We start from the raw sequence: 23,893 nt of genomic DNA on the forward strand, positions 1-23,893 counted from the left end.
ATGAATTGTTTGAAAGAAAGCCAGGGCATCTGTGAAGCTTGGCAGCAAAGGTAGAAATGAGGCTGAGAGGTGGACACCTGGAGGGAGATGGGACCCCAGCAGGCCTCAGGGCTTCTTTAATCTTCTCTGCACTGTACATGCACACCCTGATTGTAGACAAAGTAATTATATTATTTTCTGCTTTTTATTTTCCCTGTCTTCAACTGGAAAGTAATGACTTCTCTCTCCTGTACATGAGACTATAGAGGAAAAAAAAACAGTGTAAGGTGTAACCAACAACTGGCCTCGCTAGTTAAAACTCAGTCAAAGCTATTGATCACAGTTCCTCTCTCCCTCCTTTCCTCGCTCTCTCCCTTTCTCTTTTCCCTCCCCCTTTTTCTGTTCTCTTTTCCTTTCTCCCTTCTTCCCTTTCTCCCTCAGGTTTCACTGTGTTTCTCAGATTGGCCTTGAACTGGACTCCAGTGATGGTCCTGTTTCAGCCTCAGTAGCTGGGACTTGGGCTCCAGTGCCTGTGTGTAGACTGGCCTGCAATGACAGCTCAGGGACAGAGCCAAAGGACAGAGCACACTGTGCTGTAGCCATAGAGGGAACCTTTCTGTTGCCTGTCCCTTTTCTGATAGAGAAAATCCAGAACCCACAGCCCAGTTCTGTCTTACCTATTTGCTTCAAGCTTGTTTTTCCAATTTTTCAGGGTATTTCCCAAACAAAAACTAAGCCTGTGTCCCTGGTTTGCTTTCTTATTCCTTCACAGTGAAATGGCCAACCAGTGTGAGGAGTGCTGGGAGAGGAGAGCGAATGTCCGGACTAGTTAACGGCACAGCTGAGTTTACATTTTAAGTCATCATCTTTATTATCCACTTAAGGCACAGAAGGTAAATAGTGTGTTCTAACCTGGAGCCCGGTCCAGGCTGTTCGGGTGTTGTTGTTGTTCTCAACAGCTAGTCAACTTGTAAAACATGAAGGAGTGAAAACAAGGACATAATCAGAAAAGTATTCCTTGGAAAGCTGCTGGACATGAATGAAAAAATCAGAATTAACTAACCCCTTCACGGAGCTCAGGTATTCATCCCAACCCCAAGTGAGGAAGGAACTTTAGTTTCTGCTGTGTGGGAGAATGTGGTCTAGACAAAATAATGAATGTATCCTGGGTTACCAGCTCCTACATTTTATACAGTGGCATACAAATATTTTTCAGTTTTCAGGAAATACAGATTCTTTGTTAAAAAAAACAATCAAAGGTATAAGGGATTGTGTTCTAGCCATATTGCCAGTGTAGATGTGTATATACAAGATTCTGCAACACACACACGCACGCACGCACGCACCACACCCCGAGAGATGCATTGTAAAGTGATAGCATTGGTTAACTCTGTAAAAGGAAGGTAAAGAATGTCGAGGATAAAAGTGTGATGGGCCAACAAGTCTTCAACATAAGTACTCTGACTTTTTAGCAAGTCGTATGCTAGTTGTACAAATTTAATTAATTAATTAATTAATTTTGAGGCAGGGTCTCTCTATATAGCCCTGACTGACCTGGAACTCACTGTGTAGACCACGCTGGCCTTGAGCCGCAGAGATCCACCTGCCTCTGCCTCTCAAGTGCTGGAATTAAAGGCATGAGATACTGTGCCCAGAAAGTGCTTTGTTTTTTCCACATTCCCTTTGTAAGACGCTCCAGTGCTTGTCTGTGGTAGTCTAGACTGGATATCACCCATCCAAGTACTAACTAGGTCTGACCCTTCTCAGCTTTGGAGATCAGGCATGTTCAGGGTGGTATGGCAATAGACTAGACTAGTTGTACAAATTTAAATGAACTATTTAAGAACCTTTAGATGATAGGAAGTCAAATTGCACGTGAAATTAAATTAACCACTTGGTCCCTTTTCTGGTGACTTTATCACAATTTCCACCCAAGAACATGTTTTTTTTTTTTTTCAAAGATTAGGTATATATGAGTTAATGCTCTAGTCAACATTATAAAACCTATTGGTCATGAAGCATAAAACAGTATAATGTGTGACCTACATGTACAGATCCTGAGGCCATTCTGCCTGAGCTTAACTTCCCCCTTGCATGACCGCTCTGCCTTAGTTTCCTAATTTATGTCAGGAGTACCTGTATCATATAGGTTGTTGTTAAGCCTAAATAAGTTATCCCTATAGTTCTTAGACCAACACTTGACACCTAGTAAGAGCCAGATTGTTGTCATTGCTGTCATTACACTCTCAGCATCTTAGTGCTTAGAAGACACTACGACAGCTTCTTATCTACGCAAACTTCTGTCCTGTGTACATGTGTGCACGTACATACTCATGTGTATATCCATGTGTTTATGAAAGCAAAGTATAGATATATTTGAACTAAAACTTTATTTTATATTATTCTTTACTATTATAGCTTTTTTTTTAAAGGCCTCACATATTGTAGAAATGTCTCTTTGTGCTATTAAATAAGATGACTATTTGAAATAGAAAAACAGATATATCTGATCTTAAGTAATTGTGATGCAGGGGTGCCTGACAAATTCACAAATGAATGTTGAATTACTTCTTGGGGCTTCATGTGCACTGACTTATCCCACCCGAGGAGGATCATCAGCCTAACATTTTAGTTGTTTATCTTCAGGGCCACTGTGCAGATAGCTGTCAGGTGTCACTGTGGGGAAGACGTTGGAATCTGGTTCCTGGTAATGAAGTAGAATGGTCCATAGAAAGCACATTGGTCGTTAATGGGTATTCCTCCTCCACCTCTCCCTGGCTTTCCAGAAGATGTTTCACAAGTCAGAGGAACTCTTTCCCAAGAAGATGGAGAGTGACGTGGATGACATGGACACCTCGGACACACAGTGGGGCTGGTTCTACCTGGCGGAATGTGGGAAGTGGCACATGTTTCAGGTACCCCACCCCAAACTTCACAGGCAAGGGCTTGCCACTGTGTAGACTCTTGCTCATGGAGCTCTGGAAGGTTCCGGCCCTGATGGAAACCAGTGTAGCTAGAAGTCTGTTTCTTCCCCCGACAAAAACCTCTTAGAAGCAGTGGTGAGCTTAGACAGGGAGCATGCCTGGGTGGTGGACTCGGCACATACAAGCACATTCAGGTTTGATCTGGTGGAAATAGGGAGGGAGGAGCTCGGGTGTGACGTTAGGTGCTGTGTGCACCCTGTGTGTCCTCACAGCAGTTCTGAAGCGGATGACACTGCTCCATCTTCTGTCAGAGGATGGAGAGCTCAGAAAATTTCATTCGCTTGGTCCAAGTTGCAAAGAGAGTTTAACTGAGGTTTGAACCCCCACACAAGAACTTGTAGTTTGGGTTTTTTTTTTCTTCTCCCATTGTATGGTTACCAGGCTGGTGAAAGGTTTACTTTGAGCCACTTAGTGCAATCATTAGATAATTTGTGAAGCTCGTGGTAATATGTGAGACGGCTGAGGCCGAGCCTAGCATAACAGTCGCTGTTTTCCCCTGGACACCGTTAATCATTTTCCACGTGCAGGCTTGGTTGTGCTCCCTGTGTATGGGGGAGGTAGAGCAGGAGGCATTAGGCACCCTTCATTCATCCTTTCTCTGTCACGTGACCTCAGCTCCACTTCTGTGGCCAACCCATTACTGTGAACAGCTGGTAAATGCAACTTTCTGGTTTGTCTTAAAGCCGGATACCAACATTCAATGTTCAGTTAGCAGTGAAGATATCGAAAAAAGCTTCAAAACAAACCCTTGTGGCTCCATTTCCTTTACTACTTCCAAATTCAGCTACAAGATAGACTTTTCAGGTATGTTTCCCCTCCTAGTTGTGTGTTTCTAGAATATTCCTAGACTGTTGGCACAGTGCAGTCTGCAGCTCAGGATTAGCCAAGATGTCTTGAAGCATGAAGTAAATCCTCCTGCTCTATGCAAAAGGAGCTCTGTAAATCTGCACTGTTAGACCCTTGAGCAGCACTGCCTTTTATAAAAGCATGTTCTGTGTTCATGTGTGTTAACATACGTGGTGTTGCGTGTGTTTTAAGTTTATGTAATGCTCTTTATAGCTCTTTTATGTTTTGATTTTTGAGATGAGGTCTCGCTGTATTGCTGGACTGGTCTTGAACTCACTATCCTTCTGCCTCGGCCTCTGGAGCAGCTGGGATTGCAGGCCTGGACTGCTGTGCCTAACTTACAGCGCTTACTTTACTCGGCACTACATCCCTGGATATTGGTTGGAGTTGGGAACCCTTTTACCTTAAACATCAAACTGATATTAAATGATGAGGAAGTCACTGGTTGTTTCAAGACCAAAGTGAAGCCAGGCGACCTTCCTTTCCTGTTGATGGTTTGCTTAGATGGCTGCCTCTTCAAAGGATGCTGCTTCCTAGATGAGCCCAGCTAATGTGCAGATCAGCTTCAGTTAGACCCATGCCTCTTTGGGTTCCTCCCACCATGTGGGGTCATGTTATCAGGTGTCTCATGGAAACACTGTTGGATTCACTCCGTAAGTTCCAGGCTGCTGTCACCCACTGTTGATGGCTTTGAGGCAAAGGAGGTTTGAATGGGGCAGCTTCTTAATAACCGCTCACTCTTAGTCATTCTACACTTTGGTCTTCTAGCTATTCTTGTCCAGTTGCTGAGTTGTGTCTTTCTGACCGTGGTGGTGCTGATGTGCTGAGGATGGAGTGTAAGTCTGAAATGCTTTCCCAGAAGTGGTAAAGGGTTCTCAGGGACGGTGTAAACAGAGCTAAAAAATACCATCTACCAAACTTGATTTTCTTGTAATTGCTGATTATCAAGAATGATTCAAAGAATAGATGAGTACATTAAATTTAAGAAGAGTGAAAACAATTCTCTTTTTACTGTCAATTAATCCTGACTTTCAGAACCAGCATTAGGCAAGCCGGCTTCCCATAGGGCATGCTGTCATTGGTGCTCTGTTCCAGCAGAAGGTGTTTGGTAGATGTTGCTGTGTTCTGTGCTAGTGCTGTATACAAGCACAGTTTTGGTGGCAGAACAGAGTATGATTTACACAAACTTCAGGCCTTGTAAAGGGGATGCCATTTGTTGAAGTGTGTGGTAGGTAATTCAGCAGCCCACTCCTGACTAAGAATATTCACTAGTGAACTATACTCTCTCGGAGATTCCTGTCAGGAAAAAAGATTAATTCAAAATATTTTCGTAGATGCTCAGAATGTAGTTCACTTGGTAGAGTACCTGCCCAGTATGCATGAAACCCCAGCACAGCTTAAACCACGTGTGGTAGTGCATGCCTGTAATCCCAAAACCCAGGATGTGAATAGGAGGATCACAGCTTCATGGCCCGCCTCAGCGACATAATGTGTTTAGGCCATTTTTGCCTACATGAGATATAGATATATATCTTTACTAAATTATGACAGTGGTATGCGGCATAAACGAATAAATGGTGATGTTTTAAGGTGCAGCTACTAGCGTTTTCCATACACTGTTGGAGGACCTTTAACCCAGTCATCCCGCCACTATCCAGCTTCTCTCTGAATGACATGGAAAGTAAACGCAAAAGAGACAGCTGTGAAGATGATTCCACAGATTTTTGTGCCAGGTCCTGAGGTGATCTTGCTTTTCCCTGAATGGTGGCAGTTCCCTGGTGTGTCGCATCGAGGAGAATACAGGAGTGGCAGAGCATACAATTGACAAATGCAGTGACATTTGTTAGAATTTACTGCTTGAATGGGTGGATAAACGGGAATACTGCCAAGGCCGCGGTGCAGCAGAAGATGTTAACTAGATAGTGGCCCCTTCACTGGGAGTCGGTGTGTAAATACGTGTTGTCTCTGGCTGGGTTTTCTTTTCCTTTTCCTTTGGTTTAGGTGTGCAGTTAAAAGATGATTAAAGAAACACAGTTTTCAAATTATGTGAGTTGTGCAAATGTTACATGGAAATGTGTCCCTTTCTAATTTCCAGATTCTTAGGGATCCCAGAGTGCATTTCCCCATGTAACATCCAATGGGAGATTAGTATGATGTCATTCTATGCTCTTAACTTGGCCGCTTTTGGTCTTGTATTTTAGTGCCAGTTTAGCTGAGGTGTGATGCGTGTGGAGCAGGGTGTGAGGTGAGCATCTAGGTCGATGGTGAAAGATCATAACTACCTGGCTGTCGTCTCCTCCCAGAGCCACATGACCGCCCTGTACTGTGGCTCCTAACGTGCATGAGACCTGGGAGCACTGTGTGTTTCTGCGGCTCATCTGATCTGTCTCTTTGTGTTCAGAAATGAAGCAGATGAACCTCGTCACTGGAAAACAACGCCTAGTAAAAAGGGCTCCTTTCTCCATCAGTGCCTTCAGGTATGGTAAATGGGGTACACGAGGGGTGGGATTTCCTCTCCCTGCTTTTCTTACTCTTTGGCAGAAAACCAGGTAGACTAACATTCATCTCATGAACTAATAGCAATTTTTGCAATATAAACCTCTTATTTGCTGATTAAATAATCACTCTCTTCTGCCATTGTTTCCTTTCATTCTCTCTTGTCATATGTATATATTTTTTTCAATTCTTAGACCAGTGTGCATGATAATTACAAGATGCCATGTGGTTTTTGTTACAAACCCTTAAAATGACCTATTGAACTTGTTTGAATTTGAACTGGACACACTGTCAGAGAACAGTCCATGTATTTACCATGAATCCTAGAGAACTGCCCACGTGGTCTGCCTCTGCACTGATGTAGTAGCTCCCCGTTGGGCATCTCTGAGGTACAGCGCCAGTCCACATCGACCAGAGGGACAGCAGTGCATCTTCCCTGGATCCATTTTCCTTTTGCTTACTTTTGCCATATAGAGACTTAAAAAAGGACTGTTATGTGCCAAAGGTTAATACACACCTGTTGCGCATGGGAATGGAAAACAAGTAGAGCACTTTAAGAGTGTGTCTCCCATTTTCTAGAATGATTCCTCAGGCGAATGTTGAGTTCTTTCTCTTCAGAGAATTTAAGATCCAGCTGGGAAACCCAGCTGGGAAACAAAATGACAGTGTATGAATTGTAAGGAATGCCCTCATGCGCCTTCCAAAGAGCTGTAGAGAAAGAAACTGAAGGAGATAGCAAGGAGAGAAATGCTTTCAGTTTCCTTTCTCAAGGTATTTGACTGATATTTTAATATCACGACTTAAAAGATAATAAAGGCTTTCCTGCATCTGTGGGACACAGACTATGTTCTTACTTCCTACATCATGTTTGTGTTCTACAGTGCCAGGAATAGAATGCATTTCTTATCTCCTAAGAGTGTAATCTGGGGCAATAAGACACAGTAGCGGGAAGAATTTCACATCTGTGTGTTGGTTTAACTGGTCTCCCTTTGAAGCTGGTGAGAAATCCATGCTGGGGTCAAGCATTTTCTTCTTTCTCAGGCTATACAAACTATACAACAAAAACAGAAGGAGCAGGGGGAGTAAGCAGCAGAGGACAGCAATTGAGGCTGTAATGAAAGGGGAGGAGTTAAGTGTGAAAGCTAAGGGAATGAAGGTCAGGAGGTGCTCATGCAGAAAGGCTAAATGTAGGGCAGCACTGGGCGCTCATCACAAGCCTGGCCAGTGTGCGTTCTGTCAGTGCTGTGGATCCATACAAGTTATTTGAACCTTTCCTCCATAGTGAAAGATACATTGGACTAAGTGGGGGGGGGGGTGCAACTCAGGGTTGAAGTTAACTTAAATAATAATTATAGTATTTGAAGTTCTTCTAGAACTCTCCTAAAACAATTTGATATTCCTATAATCACACACATGATTAAGAAAAATATCAATTTATGCCAGACTCCTTTGTTAGCAAACTGACTGAAATTCAAAAATGGAAGAGCATGACTCTGAAGAGGTTGCTAGAAGCAAGCTAAGTATCACCAGACGCAAGCATTTAAATAAATTATGGTTCTGTCTCTGTTTGGGGCCCAGAATCCTAGGAAACTGCCTACTTTTCTCTTACACCAATGCAGAGCCCCACTGGGCAGTCCCTAGGTGACATGTCAAGTCCATAGTGACTAAAAGAGGCCTAAGGAAGATGCTTCACTTCAGCTCCCGCTCCCCTGTCCATGCACAGACGATGGAATTGTGGGTGTGTGTAGCAGAGGAGGCATTTATTTGTTGCATGTTAGCTGAGTGTCTGCCATGTGCTGGGATTCCCCTTGTCCCTGGGAATGAGGAGATTGCATACATTTTTATAAAGATCATAGTGAGAATTGATCAAATGACCAAAACAACATAGGGGCAAAAATGTGTGCTTTGTGCTGCCATTTGTGTTGATCAAAACTTGGCTTTCTGAACCTAAGGGAGCTCTAGCGGACACCTGGGTGTAGAGATGGCTGTGAGGAGTGAAGAGCCAGAGCTGACCAGAACCCAGACTGCAGCAGAAGGAAAGGTTCCCACTCTGTACTTGTCGGTGCACTGAAGACCTTCCTGAGTGGTTTCCAGCACCCATGTAGGCCGCTCACAATTGACTGTGACTCCAGCTCCAGGGCATTGGGTGCCCTCTTCTCCTTCTGCAGCCACCTGCACATATATAGCACACTTGCACACACATGCATATACATACAAATAAAAATCTTTTAAGAATTATATATTATATTGTTTTTTTCCCAAAAGAATTACAAAGTTTGACAAAAATGAGCTAAGGATAGGTTTGAAGGTTGTTAATTTACAAGGAAGGTTATTGTGCCTGTTTTAGCATTTTGCTGTTTGTGTCCCGTGGCTTGACCATATTGCATGGCTTTTAAAGATTTGCTGCCAAATGTGACTGCACTGAGCAAGTCAGAGTGCAATGTCTAAGGAAACAGAAGGCAGAGAAGAGGGCTGAGTTAGGTCATAGAGGACAGAGGGTGGGGATGATTGAGCCATCTTGGAAAACAGCAATGACTGGTAGAGTTTCCAGTTTCATTCAGTAGTAATATCAATAAACGCTTTGGATTTTTTTTTTTAAATCAGCGTACTTTTTCTTAGAAATTCCTTTCTTTGGCTAAAATTTTCTTCACATTTTATAGAAATCTCAACAAAGGAAATTGAATTAATGGTTTCTGAAGTGTTGAAGCTATGTAGATTTGTATATTCCTGTCAAAATTTATAATTCAGCGTTTAAAAGTTAGGAAAGTAGACTTTCAGTAAATATTTCTAAGTGAAGCCAAAGGTTAAACTTTATCCTGTTTGTCATAAATACTTTGCAAACGAAAAACTGAGGCGCGGAGAAAAGGCTAAAGCACCGACACTAATTATAATCCTTCTGATACTCTGCTCTGCCTTTTGCTGTTTGAAGTTACATCTGTGAAAATGAGGCCATCCCCATGCCAACACACTGGGAGAACGTGAATACAGAAGTTCCCTACCAGGTGAGAGCAGGCCAGTAGGCCGTCCTGGGGCAGATGGGAAGGCCACTGCTAAACTCTGCAAACTTCTTCTCCCAGCTGGTCTCCCTGCAGAACCAAACGCATGAATATAACGAAGTTGCCAATCTCTTTGGTAAAACAATGGATCGGAATCGAATTAAAAGGATTCAAAGGATTCAAAACTTAGACTTATGGGAGTTCTTTTGCAGGTGAGTGGGTTCCTTGTCCCCCTTTCCTCCTTGTCTCTCTTCCAGGCTGTAGGCATGGCTCCACACAGAGCTTAGCTGGATTCGTTTTCAGCCACAGACAAGCTGTTCTTCTCTTGCCATGCCTTAATTTTTTTTTTACATTGATTTATTTCATGAGTATGACTGTTTTTCCTGTGTGTTTGTCTGTGCACCATGTGCATACTTGGTGCCTGAGGAGTTCAGAGAGGCATTCTGTCCCTGGGTACTGCAGTTTACAGAAGTTGTGAGCCACTATGTGGGTCCTGCAAGGGCACTGAGTGCTCTCAACTACTGAGCACCTCTCCAGCCCCTTGCTGGCCTCTGCCCTCGTCTCTGTCCTCAGAGAGTAGGCAAAGTCTTCTCTGGGATACATTCAGTTAGCACAGTGGGAGAAGCTCTATCTTTGCTAGGTCCAAAACTGCATCTTGGTTGAGATGGAGGTCTTTAGCTTTGCAAGGCAGCTTGCCTCAGCCCTTTAGATTGCATTAGAAATCTCTGGAAATACTGACTTAAAAAACAGTCAGTTGACACTATACTTCCAGTAGCTCGTTGCTTATTTTGTTTGAAAGAACACTTTAAAATTTACCTTCAAATTTCTGTTTCTTCTTCACTTGGAGTTTATGCTGTGGGTTTAACAATCTCTATTCATTACGAAATCTAAGTTAGAAATGACTGTTAGTTTTCTCTGTGTGCCTTTAACCTAAAAATAAAGCTTGTTACCTAAAACTTGTTACCCAAATTAACCTGTTATGTTGTATTTTTATAATAAATAATACTTAAATAAGTGGTTCTCTAAAATATATTAAATAAAAAAATTGTAGACAAGATTTGATTTCTGGTATTTTTATTATAATTTTTTGAGTTTTTTGTTTGTTTGGTTTGGTTTTTTTGAGACAGGGTTTCTCTGTAGCTTTGGAACATGTTCTGGAACTCACTCTTCGTAGACCAGGCTGGCCTTGAATTCACAGAAATCCACCTGCCTCTGCCTCCTCAGTGCTGGGATTAAAGGCGTATGCCACCCAGTTTATTACAAACTTTTAATGACTTATTCAGAAAAATATCATATTAACACAGAAGTAGAATTCTGCCGTAATAAGCCCTGTGTGTGCTTGTGATCCTAACATCTGTCAGTGTGTGCTGCACAGTCCAGATGAGAGGCACACAGCTGCCAGCTCAGCAAGCTAGAGCAGGAGGATTGTGAGTTCAAGGGCTACAGAGCAAGTTCGAGGCCAGCTTGCCCTACTTTATGGTAAGGCCCTGTTTCAAAAAAACATCAAACAAATAAACATGTGCCCAAAACAGACTAACCATGCATGATCATTGCTCTATTATCGGAAAGTATTTAAGGCCATTCATTCCCAGCCTGTCCCCCATTTCATTTGCATATACTTGAGAATTAGACTGACTTTCCTTTGGTGATTTTTACAGTTTTGTTTCCTGTTGTTATGGTAAAATATCCTGACCAAAACAACTTAAGGGAGAAAGAGTTTATTTGGCTCACAATTCCAGGTTACAGTCCATCATTTCAGGGAAGTCAAGGTGGTGAGGAAGGTAAGAATATTGAAGCAACTAGTCACGTTACGTCCACACTCAAGTCCTGCATTAATGAATGCTTGCTAATGCTCAGGTCACTTTCTCTACTCTTAACCGAATTCTCCTGCCTAGTCAATGGTGCCACCCACAATGGGCCATTCCAGCTAATCAAGAAAATTCCTCAAAGGCATGCCCACAGACCAACCTAACCTAAACTGTTCCTCACTGACACTCCATCCCCAGGTGACTCTACATTGTGCAAAGTCCTCATCAAAGCTAACCATTCACAGTAATGGTATATGGAATTCTCCCATGGGGTCCCAGCTCTCTGGGCCTCAGTTTGTTCCAGTTATCCTTGTAAGAAGTTATAATAACAGTGCCTGTGCTCTTCAGCTTGTGCTTTTTATAGTCTTGAGTATTCAACCAAAAACCTTATATTTCTGACAGTCACTGAATTTACCTAAATTTAGAAGGTTTTATTCAGTTTATTTGGGGGAAAATAGACGCCTCTGCTCCCTATGATTTTGTTCTTTCAATGACTAAACTAATTTTTCTAAGGTGAGCTGGTAAAACTTATTTATTAGATGTATTTATTTTATGTGTTTGAGTTTTTGCCTGCTTGTACATATGTGCACTGCATGTACACCTAGTGCCCATGAATGTCAGAGGGGGTCAGATCCCCTGGAACTGCAGCTATAGGTGGTTGTGAGCTGCCATGTGGGTACTGGGACCTGAAGCAGGTCCTCTGTAAGAGAAACAACTACTCTTAACTGCCGAGCCATCTCTCCAGCCCCCGTTATTATTATTCTTAATTCAGGCCTCTGAACTGGAGTTCATATTGGTCTCCTTCATACTCAGAGCTCTCAGTAAAAGCATAAAAATAATAGTGCTGAGTCCTATACCATTTAATACAAGAATCTAGTAGATATTTTCTCTGGTTTATACCCTTTGTGATCTTCCTTAATGTCAGCCCACAGACACCTGCCATGACAGTGCAAAATACTGAGGCTTGTGGTATAGGCAGCCTGTCACTCTGACATCTTCTTGCAGAGCTAAAATAGCCTCACTGGTCTCATTGGCATGCAAGCTGTGACTCATTATCTGGATAGCCAGGCCCAGAGTGAGTCCACCCTGCTGCGTATTATAATTCCTTTCTTACTTCCCTCCTTCCTCTTCTCAGCAAGTAGTCTTAGCCCTCACTTTGTGATAGGCAGTATTCTAGGTACTTGGGATTTGATGGTGTATATAGGTCTGTAGGTCAAAGAACCAGGCCACTGCTGATCCAAGGTGTATGGGTGAGCATAGGTTATCATGGGAACACAAAGCGAGGGTGTCGATTCACCCTTGCCCTAAAGGAGGGTATGTGTAATGAATGTGGGTACTAAGGAGAACTTCCTAAAGCTGGTGTTATTTATGCTAGACATGGGCTAGGGGGAAGAGGGCATCTTAGACATGGGTGTATCATGGGTCAAAATTTATCTAAAAATTGGAACACAGCAAATTCAGAGAATTTTCAGATAGAAGAACATTGGATGAGTAGCATTAGAAACCTAGCCAAGAAGCCAGTATATAGGAGCTAATAGTGCCACTGACTGTGCAACTTCCCTCCATAGCTGAGTCAGATTGTCCAGCCATAAATTAAAATTAGCAGGTGTCTTTCATGCAGCCCTTTGTAAGCTAAACTGGTCGTGTTTATTGTTGTTTTGTTTCTTTTCTGAAATGGTGGAACGTCTAAAACTTGGGGATGGGGTGCAGAGACAGAGTGTTTAGAATGATAATTCACCAGGCAATACTGTAGGAAAAGTTTTAAAGTAGTGACTCTCATCTGGGGTTTTCCTACCAGGAACATCTGAGGAGATACTTTTGATTGCATCAGGAAATTGACTTAGACTAGTGATGAAGGCTAGAAGATACAGGGTATTAGCAACCAGGAATGATAAGATGACCAGAGTCTGGGTATATATATTAAGAGAAGACCAGGGGCTGGAAAGATAGCTCAGTGGTTAAGAGCCTATATTGTTCTTGCAGAGGACTCGAGTTTAATCTCAGCACCCACACCATGCAGCTTACAACTGCTTGTAACTCCAGCTCCAGGGGATGACCCTAACCTCAGGTATATCCATTATAGACATACACACATGTACACTTAAATAAATAATAATATTTTTTAAAAAGCCAGGCAGTGGTGGTACACGCCTTTAATCTCAGCACATGGGAGGCAGAGGCAGGTGGATCTTTGTGAGTTTGAAGCCAGCCTGGTCTATAAAGTTAGTTCCATGATAGCCTGGGCTACACATAAAATTACTGTCTTGAAAAAAACCAAAGGAAAATAAAAAGAAAAAAAGAAAGAGACCAAACTCTGGCGAGGATGAGCTGAGGAAAGAAAACCCAAGGAAAGCAGTAGAGTGTGGAGTTGCAGAAGCTAATGGAACCAGAGGGATAAGCTGCAGGGTCGCATCCTGAAGAAGTGCCAGGGAAGATGCACACTGGGCATGTCCTTGGGGTGTGCACCAAACCGTGACGAAAGGGAAGATAGTGTAGGCTGTCGTGTTGTGTAGATGAGGGAAGGTTGGCAACTCCTTTAGGGAGCTTGGCATTGGGAGGTGGAGGGAATGAGGAGTGGGTAGGGAGAAGAGTAGTGTTTCATTGGGGTTTATTATTATTATTAGTTCTTTAATGGTTAACGTTATAATTGGAAGAGACTTATAGAAAAGGAGAGGTGAGAAAACAGGACAAGGGGGATGGGCAGTTGATGGATTAAGCATAATGGGATGAGATTCAGTAGCCATGTGTCAGAGAAGAGGTAGACACGTGTCCAGTTAGACTTACGTAGAGATGAAAGCCTGGCTAGCCCACAGACTCTTTAATCCTTTCGGTTTCCATGGCAAATAAGTGAAGTCACCTAATAGAGTGAAGCACTGTGGAGATGTACATAAAAGGGATAGAAAAAGGAGAAACTGAAGTGGCCACTGTGGGAAGTAGAACAGAAGAGCCGGGACCACAGGATTTCCCACACTGAGGGTTAAGTCGAAGGTGAAGGTGGAGCATGTGAGTGTCTGGAGGAGTCAAGAGGAGTTGCGTGGTACTTACTTAAGAGGAACAGTGGAAGAACAGCAAGATAGAGATGGCTGGAGCAGTCAGAGTAGCCAGGGTGTTGGAACAGTGAGAGCCCTGTCTTGATGAGGAAGTGGGCTTTGACCTGGCTATGTATCAGAGCCCTCTCTGGGACTCTTTAACAGGTAGAGGGATCCGTCACCTAATCCACATCCACTGACTCAGAACCCGTGGTTCTATGGTGTTTCTCATGTTCTTCAGAATGGAAGACCACTGGTCTAAACCCAGGTGAATGATCTTAGTCCAGAGCGTGGAGGCATTGCTGCTCAGAGACAGTGTATAAGAGCCAGAGACTGGGATTTTTGGAACCTTGATCCTTAGAGGATGGGTCTATTGAGACATCTTTGAGAGCTGGGTGCCACAGCACTTTGTGTAGATTGAGAAGAGAATGTGGTCTAATTCGGTGGACAAAGTTGGGAAGCATTTACTGCAATCTTAGGTCTTTCTTTGAAAGTTTAACTTCTCTGACTCCACCCTTCTTCCCAGCAGTCTCTGTTTCGCTTTCCCCCTAACTGTCCAGCTATTGACCAGTCAGCTTCTTTATTCAGCCAATCACAGTGACATATTTACACGGTGTAGAGGAATATTCTACACCGGACTCTTTACCCCATGGTTTCTAATAGCTGTGAGATACACATTCCAAACCATGATTCCCTTTAACCTGTGTCTGGGGTGGAATGACGTGTGTAAGAAGCCTTCCGAGGCCACAGGGCATCAGAGCACATGGATCTGGAATTGTGATTATGAATCACCCGGTGGGGTGCTAGGACCAGAAACTGAGTCCTCTGTGAGAGAAGTTAGTACTTTTAGCCTCTGAGCCCATCTCTAGCCCTAAATAGCTTAGTTTTTAGAGTGGAATCTAGTCATTACACCTCAATAACTTGATCTGAGAAGTAAATGTATTAATCAGGTATTTGCTTTAACAAAACAACCATGATATGGATTAATGAATACCAAACTCAGTAAGTTTAGCATTGTGGTGTATGGGAAAGCCTTTTGGATAATCTAACTTGACCTCTCTAAAGTGGTTGAGAAAGTTTCTTACGATGGAAACAATATATTCCAGGCGATGGTACAAAGAAAATGAGTCATAGGTGGCTGGAGGTCTTTGCAGAAACTTTAATGTCACGCTTGCTTGCTGCTTCATCCCCTCAGTGTTATCAGGCACTTAAATGAGTGTGGGTTTGCTTGTCACAGGAAAGATTCAAAACCAAAAAGGAAAGGACAGTTTGAAGATGGTGGTGGCGCACCCCTTTAATCCCAGCACTCGGGAGGCAGAGGCAGGCAGATCTCTTGTGAGTTCGAGGCCAGCCTGGTCTACAAGAGCTAGTTCCAGAACAGGCTCCAAAGCTACAGAGAAACCCTGTCTCAGAAAAAAAAAAAAGGCAGCTTGAATTCTGAGTGGGAATTACATGTGCATTGTTAAAAATCAGTGAGACAGTTAATACACACAGTCCTAGAAGAAGAAACTAGGAAGAAATTCTTAGTGGAAAACTGAATGAGAGAGCCGCTTGATGCATGCCCTTCTAATATGAGCAGTGGTCTAGACAGTCGCCCTAGATCAAAGCCCATGCACTGAAATTTGGTATATATTGCTCAATGACTCCAGAGGAATATGCATTTCATTGCTGTCACCACTTGAATGCATGTGCTTTAGCTGCCTGTTTTGATAAAATTTGTCAATTTATAATATGGGTGTTTTGCTTTGTTAATTAATTTTTACATTTGAAGCTGAAATATGTCAGAGCATTAGGTTTACCTGTCAGTTGTTCGATTAGCTGGGAACAGTCTGATTTGAAAAACCCTGAGAATTTTATTTGGCTGCACATAGTATGGAAGCCATTTGATGGCACCGTTCACAGTGCGGTGTCTCTGGTCACACAAGGATCTGCTCCCTACCTGCGTTTGTAAACTAAGAGGTATCCAGCAAATTCTGGTTAAGTAAAGATGTTTGCTGTATAGAAGGGGCTGGAAGCTTTACTAAACAGTGAGGAATAGCTGGGGAGATAATGTGTATTCCCTAGGGAACAAAGCTCATAGCTTTTGGAGGGTGGTTATCTATGGAATTATAAAAGAGAGGAACGGTTGTGTATTGAGGAATGGCATTGGCCAGTCAGTGGATGTGGAGGTGGGTTCTAGCTCGCTGTTGGGATGGATGCACGTTGTAACAGTTTGGTTTGGTTTGTTCTTTTTGTTTGTATGTTTTTTGAAACAGTTTCATGCAACCTGAGCTAACCTCATTTTTTTTTAGCCTAGCATAGCCTTGAATTCTTGATCATTTTTGTCTCTGACTCTTGTTCTTTTTTGTTTGTTTGTTTTGTTTGGTTTTTTCAAGGCAAGGTTTCCCAGAGCCTGTCCTGGTACACGCTCTATAGCACAGGCTGACCTTGAACTCACTGAGCTCCACCTGCCTCTGCTTCCCAAGCACTAGAATTAAAGGCTGCACCACCACGGCCCACCCAGCTGTGTCTCTGTCTCCTGTACATCCGGATTACAGGCATTAAGTACCAGACCTAGCTGATCGCTGTCATATGATTTTTATGTATCCAAGAGCATTTGAAACAATTTCTTTGCTAGAATTGTTCTATCTACTCATTTACATTATATGATTTATATTGTTGTTTCACCTTTTCTTTTGAACTTTGCCCTTTAACCTTTTAAGTTAATAAATAGCACTCAGTAGTGTATTTTTCTGTGTTTTTGTATCCTGATGTTTTGTGATTTTAGGAAGAAGGCTCAGCTCAAGAAGAAGAGAGGAGTCCCCCAGATCAATGAGCAAATGCTGTTCCACGGCACCAGCAGTGAGTTTGTGGAAGCGATTTGCATTCACAACTTTGACTGGAGAATCAATGGTGTACACGGTGCTGTCTTTGGAAAAGGTAACATCCGAATCTCAGGTCCAGCTTCAGTCACAGGAGAGCGTGCCCACTCTTTAGGGAAGATTGGTTGCTTTCTGATTCAGAGTTGGGCGTGATGAAACTAAAAATTACCAGATTATCGGCTTTAGACAGGGTGGAAGCGAGACTTGCACATCTGCCATATTCAGCAGATCCCTGGGTTCCCATCATCCTGATAGGATGCTCTATGTTAGAGAAGCCCTGCAGTATCTGTGGTGTCCAAGTCAGCCCTTCCCATGGATGAGCCTTCACAGGGAACTGCTCCATAGCGAAAGCACAGAGCAATAGAAACATGTTAATTACATACAGGGAACTGCTCCATAGCAAATGCACAGAGTGATAGAAACATGTTATTACCCTCCACTATACTGACTAGTGGCTGGTGTTTGGTTGTTTTGCTTTAGAAAATGATAGGTAAGAATATCAGCATGCACTGAAGGGGGAAAGTGGGCAAAACTCCATCTTATTTCTAGTGTTGTACATGTCCTGGTTCTCTGTGGCATGCCTCAAGCGGATAGGGAGAGAGCCGAGGAGGGCAAGGGGCAGGCATTTGTTCTCATGGTTCATCCTTTGTGCCTCACTTCCAGCAAGAGAGATGACTCCCATTTAGGATTAGGAGGAGCTAATTTTGAAGCAGTGAATTAATTTAAGGATAATTACCGTAAATGCTGCTCACTTCAGCTGTGAGAGCTCAGAAAAGTCCTACACCAGTTCTATCGATATTAGGTGGTTATGCGACTTTTCTATTTATGTCCCAATTTCTTAGAAGCAGGTACTTGATTGATTGTGTCAATCATTTCCTGAGAGTTGGCTGTCTTATTGAGTGTTCACGACAACAACTGGCAGTGTTCTGGAATGCTCAGACAGGAACAATGTGCTCGCTAGTTTCCTCTTTCTATATAGCAAAACCCCGAGACAGCTTCAGAAGAGGAAGGATTCACTCAGACTCCACAACTTCAGATGTTTCAGCCTATGCTACATTGGCACTGCGGAACTACTTTGAGTCTGACCATCATGGCAGAGCATGTTGTATAAAGTGAACTGGCCCCTCCTGGTAGCTAGACCATGAAAAGTATGAGGAAGGCCTGCGGTTCCTAATTTCCTCTAAGGCGTCTCACCTCTAAGTCCCACACCTCTCCTTAGCACCAAGCTCCTGGAAGACTAAGCCTGTGACACTCAGGCCCAGGGAGACTGAAGAGCCAAGGCACAGCTTTGTACAGTTTCAGAATTTCATTCCCGCTTCTAGAGTTCCTTCTGGATTGCGGTTCCTAATTTCCTCTAAGGCGTCTCACCTCTAAGTCCCACACCTCTCCTTAGCACCAAGCTCCTGGAAGACTAAGCCTGTGACACTCAGGCCCAGGGAGACTGAAGAGCCAAGGCACAGCTTTGTACAGTTTCAGAATTTCATTCCCGCTTCTAGAGTTCCTTCTGGATTGCCCCCATGTCATTGCCGTGGCTTCTTGGGTGTGAGCTCCTCCGGCAGAGCAGACTTTGGCTGGATGCTGGGTGAGGTGTACAGGGCACAGGCTGAGGAAGGGTACAGCTGGGAAGACGACCTCCGGTGAAATCCAGACCTGCCGCACTTCTCACCATGGGATGGTTTTGTATTTTGTTTATTGGATTTCCTTGCAAACTCTCTTGGAAACACAAGTGTGGCACTTAGTTTATCCAAGGCACAGGAGGGCACTAGTAAGGCCTGGTAACCCATAGTTGCCTCATGTGGTGAGCGTGGGAATTGTGCCCTGTTTTTTAGGTGTGCAGAGGAGGAGGTCCCACATCTGTCCCTGTGGTATGACTCGTGTCTGTTCTCCTGTCAGTCAGAATGTTGTCCCTGCATTTCGTCTTTTCTCCCAAGTAACTTTGGCCCTTTCCGTTACAGGAACCTATTTTGCTAGAGATGCCGCGTACTCCAGTCGCTTCTGCAAAGATGACATCAAGCATGGTAACACGTTCCAGATTCACGGGGTCAGCGTGCAGCAGCGACATCTGTTCAGAACCTATAAATCCATGTTCCTTGCTCGAGTACTAATTGGGGATTACATAAACGGAGACTCCAAATACATGCGACCTCCTTCCAAAGATGGGAGCTACGTGAATTTGTATGACAGCTGTGTGGATGACACCTGGAACCCAAAGATCTTTGTGGTGTTTGATGCCAACCAGATCTACCCCGAGTACTTGATAGACTTTCACTGACCCTGCTTTCCAGGCTCTGGTCAAAGCTTTGCTCTCTCATTGCAGGCGGATTTGGCCCCCTGTCTTCTAGCCGCTAAATATAAATATTGGATACTTCTGAAACAGATGCGGGAAAGATGCAGCTGCATATGTAAAGAAGTACCAGCTGTCAGGTTGGTTATGTGTTGTTCTGCTTCTGTCAGTTACAGTTTTGTTAAGACCAATACTGTTGCCATTTTAATATACAGCAATGAGAGATGCCACTTAAAACCAAATGGGTTGAGTCTCATTACCGAAGCCAGGCGGTCTTTAAAGTTCACATGTTTGTGATCAGGTCAGATGATTATAGTTTGTGCTCCCCATTTGGAGAACTGGCCCTTGAGTTTTGACATTATTGTCTGTCAATGAGCATGTCCCTTTGTTGGTCTTCTGAAAGGGGGGAGGCATTTAAAACCCTGAAGCAGCGCCTGGTGCTCCAAGAAGAAGGAAACAAAGACATTGTCTGCCATGCTGGCAGCCAAGCTAGCAGAAGAGAGACCAAGACAGAGGGCTGCAGTTTCCACCATTCTCACCTACCTCCCACAGGTGAGCTGACCACGGCTGCCCGTGGTCACCAGCTCACAGTTCAGCCCCCATTGCTCTGTGGTTCCTGCCCCCAAAATGTTTATCTTCTCTTTGTTTTCCAGGGCCTGCAGTGATCATTCCTAAGAGGCTTTATCTGTGTCTGTCCATGCTCCCCCTCCCCCAACACACACCTATAGCTGTTCCATGGTGATCCCTAAAATCCACATGTCTTAGTAGTTGGGTATCTCTGTTTTGAATGATTGTGGAGAGTATGGGATGCTGGGAAGAAGTCTGGTCTCTTTAGAGTAGTGACTGACAGTTTCCAACGCCTGAGCAGCCGTCCAACTTAGAGTTGTGCCCATGGCTTTGTGTGTCTCTCCGCTTACCTGCTTTGCTGTCTTGAAGATGAAGTGGACAGCACCAGCTTCTTGCTCGTCGGTGTTCTAGCAGAGGTAAGACAACACCCAGGCGTGGTGCTGTCTAGGTGTTTAAGTATTAGACAAGGAGCTGCCTGTCTGATCGTCTTCCCATTGCTTTTTCCATGGTTCCTCATGGGGAAAGATCACTCCCCAAGCTGTTCACCCAGAACCTTTTCCTAACTCTCAACACTGCGCTTTGTCTCTGTTGTCTCACCCAGCTTTGGCTGAGAGAAAGTGAGCACAATTTAGCATCTAGAGCCCATGCCCGTATTGTTCTCTTCTACCATTTGAATTGGGAAGCACCTCAAAAGAATGAAGACATGTGTAGAATATGATTGGGGATGGCGATTCTTTCAGCTTGGTATATTGCCAGATTTTCCTTATAGCCCCGAATATGTGTAACAGCACAGTGGGTACATAAACAGCACACGGGAAGCTGTGTGCACAGTCCTTTGGGAGCTCTCTGGCAGTAATGACTTCCTGGCTCCAATGTGTAGGTCCACTATTGGTTTAAGAAAGGACAGAAAGGACACATTTTAAAGCCACCAGTGGTCACTGCGGCAGTGCCTGGAGGCGAATTGGCTAGACTACCTACCTTCTCACCAGAACCATTGTTAGAGGCATTCGGCATTTAGGATCTAATAGTCTCTGCTAGCTAAGTTCATGCGAAGTATTGGAGCCCCTCTTCTTTCTAGGCATCTCCCCCGTTGTCCATGCATACTTCTCTCAATACTTGAATGACTGTTGTAGTTGGGGTTGTTTCCTTTTAGACTTGTGTATCCGTGTCAAGGTGACTGAGAAAGTAGGCAGTCTGTACAATCGGTCTCCTTCGTTGGTTTGCATGAGGAAGGCAGGGCACATCCCAGGGCGGCCATCAGGCAGCCCTGCATTGCTGCTGGACTGCCAGCCCCTTTTACAGGAAAGATGTGATTTTGATACATGTTTTAAATATAATAATATAGAATTCACTCATGTTAAACTTTAACTTGTTTTGTCTGATAAATGTATAGTAGAGCATTGTTTCCTCTGCTCATTGAGTCCAGTGGGAGGGGAGAGTAAGGGAAGCTATTACATAGAGATGAGCTGTGTTACAACGGTGGCTGAATAAATCCCATTGAGTGCAAACTTGTCTTTTCCCTGTGTGGAGTCTAGACTTGGGGTAAAAAGAATTGTGTTTATGGAAAACATTTTCCTAAATCTTTTATCTCCCACCAGGAACATTGAGATTAGTGGATCATTTTATTTCTAGACTGGTGGTGGTGGCAGTGACAATGGAAAATTCCTATATTTAATGTTTTGAGTGTATTGTTTTCATAATTGTTGATTAAAGTTTTCTGTATCTAGACTTGGCTTCTTGTGTGTGCTATGTGTATTTCTGATTCCTGGGTCTCAGATCTGACAGGGATTTTCCTCTCAAACTTCATAGACTCTCTTGGATTTTGCTGCTTGTATCTGCCATGGACCCTGTCAAGGGTCACCTCTTGGTCTTTTTTTTTTTTTAATTTATTTATTTATTAAGGATTTCTGCCTCGTCCCCGCAACCGCTTCCCATTTCCCTCCCCCTCTCCCGATCAAGTCCCCCTCCCTCATCTGTTCGAAGAGCAATCAGGGTTCCCTGACCTGTGGGAAGCCCAAGGACTGCCCACCTCTATCCAGGTCTCGTAAGGTGAGCATCCAAACTGCCTAGGCTCCCACAAAGCCAGTACGTGCAGTAGGATCAAAAACCCACTGCAATTGTTCTTGAATTCTCAGTATTCCTCATTGTCTGCTATGTTCAGCTAATCCGGATTTATCCCATGCTTTTTCAGACCTAGGCCAGCTGGCCTTGGTGAGTTCCCAATAGAACATCCCCATTGTCTTACCTACCCCTGGATCCAGCAATACCACTCTTGGGAATATACCCAAGAGAGGCCCTATCATACAACAAAAGTATATGCTCAACTATGTTCATGGCAGCATTGGTCTTAATTTAGGTTGTTTTGAACAATGGCTGATGAAATAACCTGAGGATGAAGTCACGTCCTCTGGCCCGTTAGGAATTATGAACAGATCAAGGCCTGGTCACCGCATTACCCTTCCCTTAAGGGTACAGACCCAGAGGGTAAGTTCTGGGGGGTGTTCCAGGTACTGCCGCTCACTAGCGCGCCCAGCTGTCTATGGTGCCTTGCTAACAAACAAAGAGCAGCAGGATGGACCCCGCCTACAACTGTGTCTCTTCCTGTCTAAATGCAGCTGGTCGAGAGCAGTTCAGTTGACCTTTAGTTGGCAGAAGGCAAGCCATCTTCATGTGGCCTTTTCCTAGCTCAGCTAGGCTGTTGAGTCTCCTTGAATGTTTGGAGGGTCATCTAAGAGTCACCTGAGAACTGATCATCCACTGTCCCTGCGGCGTGCTTACCCAATTTCCTTCCCTCCTTGGCGGAAGGGGATCTTGTTTAGTCATCTTTATTTCATTATTTATTTTGAGATAATGTCTTACTACGTAGTCCATGTGGCCTCAAACTTTGTACACAGCCCAGACGAGTTAGCTAACTCACAGTCATCAGATTACAGGATCTGCCACCATGCCCAGCCTGCTTTTTATTAATACTAAAAAAAAAAAAAAAGCTTTTGGAAGCATGGAGAGATGTCTCAGTGGTTAAGAGTGCCTACTGCTCTTCTAGAGGATCTGAGTTTGGTTCATGGCACCTGCATGGCTGCTCACAGCCATCGTAACTCCAGCTCCAGAGCAGTCCAGTGCCTCTGGAATCCACGGGCATCTTTACTTTTGTGTTCACACCCCCACACACATATACAGGCACACTCGCGCACACACACCTACTATAACAATAAAAACAAATGTTTAAAAAGTCTTTTGGGGACCTGGTGAGATGAATCAATTGGGAATGCACTTGTCATTCACGCGGGGAGACCTGAGTCCAGACTCCTAGAACCCGAGTGAAAAGCCAGGCATGGTGCACATGCCTGCATCCCAGTGCCGAGGAAGTGGAGACAGCATCCCTGGGATTTGCTGGTCCTGTAAACTGATGTGGCCGCTCCATGGTATGGTTAAGGGGAAGGTTTTTATTGTAGATCTGAGAGAGAGAACAGCCAGAGATATCTGGAAGGGTCCAGAGCAGAGAAATAGTGGACTGTACTTGGCCAGCAGACTGGACCTGGCCATAGGAGAGGCAGGAGCAGAGCAGCAACAGAGAGGGGACTGAGGGGGAGGGAAATGTAATGGCGTAAATGAATGCAGATAGATTGTAAAAATATATACAGCTTTAATGGGGAAATAGACTTACAGAACCACCTTTCCTTCGGAAACCAGGAAAGCAGAAGCAACGGCTGGGAGCACGCTCGCCAGATTTATAGATAAACATTAGTCCGAGGCAAACACACCCCCTAAGGGGCGGGACTTATCCCTTTTTGTCTAAATAAGACAGAACTAAACCAAATACAACTATAGACAATAATAACAAATAATAAATATAACAAACAATATTGAGAACAAAAGTTTTGCTAAACATTCTATCTCAAGGAATCTAAATAATGTAGAGAGTACTACAATTGTATAATCTTCAACTCCGTCAAAGATCTGAGAAGGGAATAAATATTACTTAACAAACGAGATATATCCAAAATGTGCAACAATTGACAGAGACAACTGACTACCTGGGCAAT

At 43.8% G+C, this 23,893-nt stretch overlaps 1 protein-coding gene across 5 annotated transcripts in view; it reads left to right on the top strand.

The window, feature by feature from the left end:
- The window catches only part of Parp11 (poly(ADP-ribose) polymerase family member 11), a 34,563-nt gene extending 12,996 nt beyond the window's left edge, over window positions 1-21,567 (top strand). The window contains exons 2-10 of one of the 5 annotated variants that reach the window (XR_005973661.1): window positions 752-872; window positions 2,766-2,894; window positions 3,647-3,767; window positions 6,211-6,286; window positions 9,235-9,307; window positions 9,383-9,513; window positions 16,906-17,057; window positions 18,955-19,835; window positions 19,937-21,567. Coding sequence is in view for 4 of the 5 variants with exons in the window: in XM_041645154.1 (XP_041501088.1) it covers window positions 2,769-2,894; window positions 3,647-3,767; window positions 6,211-6,286; window positions 9,235-9,307; window positions 9,383-9,513; window positions 16,906-17,057; window positions 18,955-19,271 (996 nt within the window). In the remaining variant the exon portion in view is untranslated. Of the gene's footprint in view, window positions 1-751; window positions 873-2,765; window positions 2,895-3,646; window positions 3,768-6,210; window positions 6,287-9,234; window positions 9,308-9,382; window positions 9,514-16,905; window positions 17,058-18,954 lie in introns of all 5 variants that reach the window. The other 4 variants (XM_041645154.1, XM_041645166.1, XM_041645171.1 and 1 more) reach the window with 4 other exon arrangements.
- The last annotated feature ends 2,326 nt before the right edge of the window (window positions 21,568-23,893 follow it).

This window comes from Microtus oregoni, unplaced genomic scaffold, assembly GCF_018167655.1.
Source record: "Microtus oregoni isolate MIOR12 unplaced genomic scaffold, Mior012 000002F_ref0000024, whole genome shotgun sequence".
In the NCBI taxonomy this organism is placed as follows: domain Eukaryota; kingdom Metazoa; phylum Chordata; class Mammalia; order Rodentia; family Cricetidae; genus Microtus; species Microtus oregoni.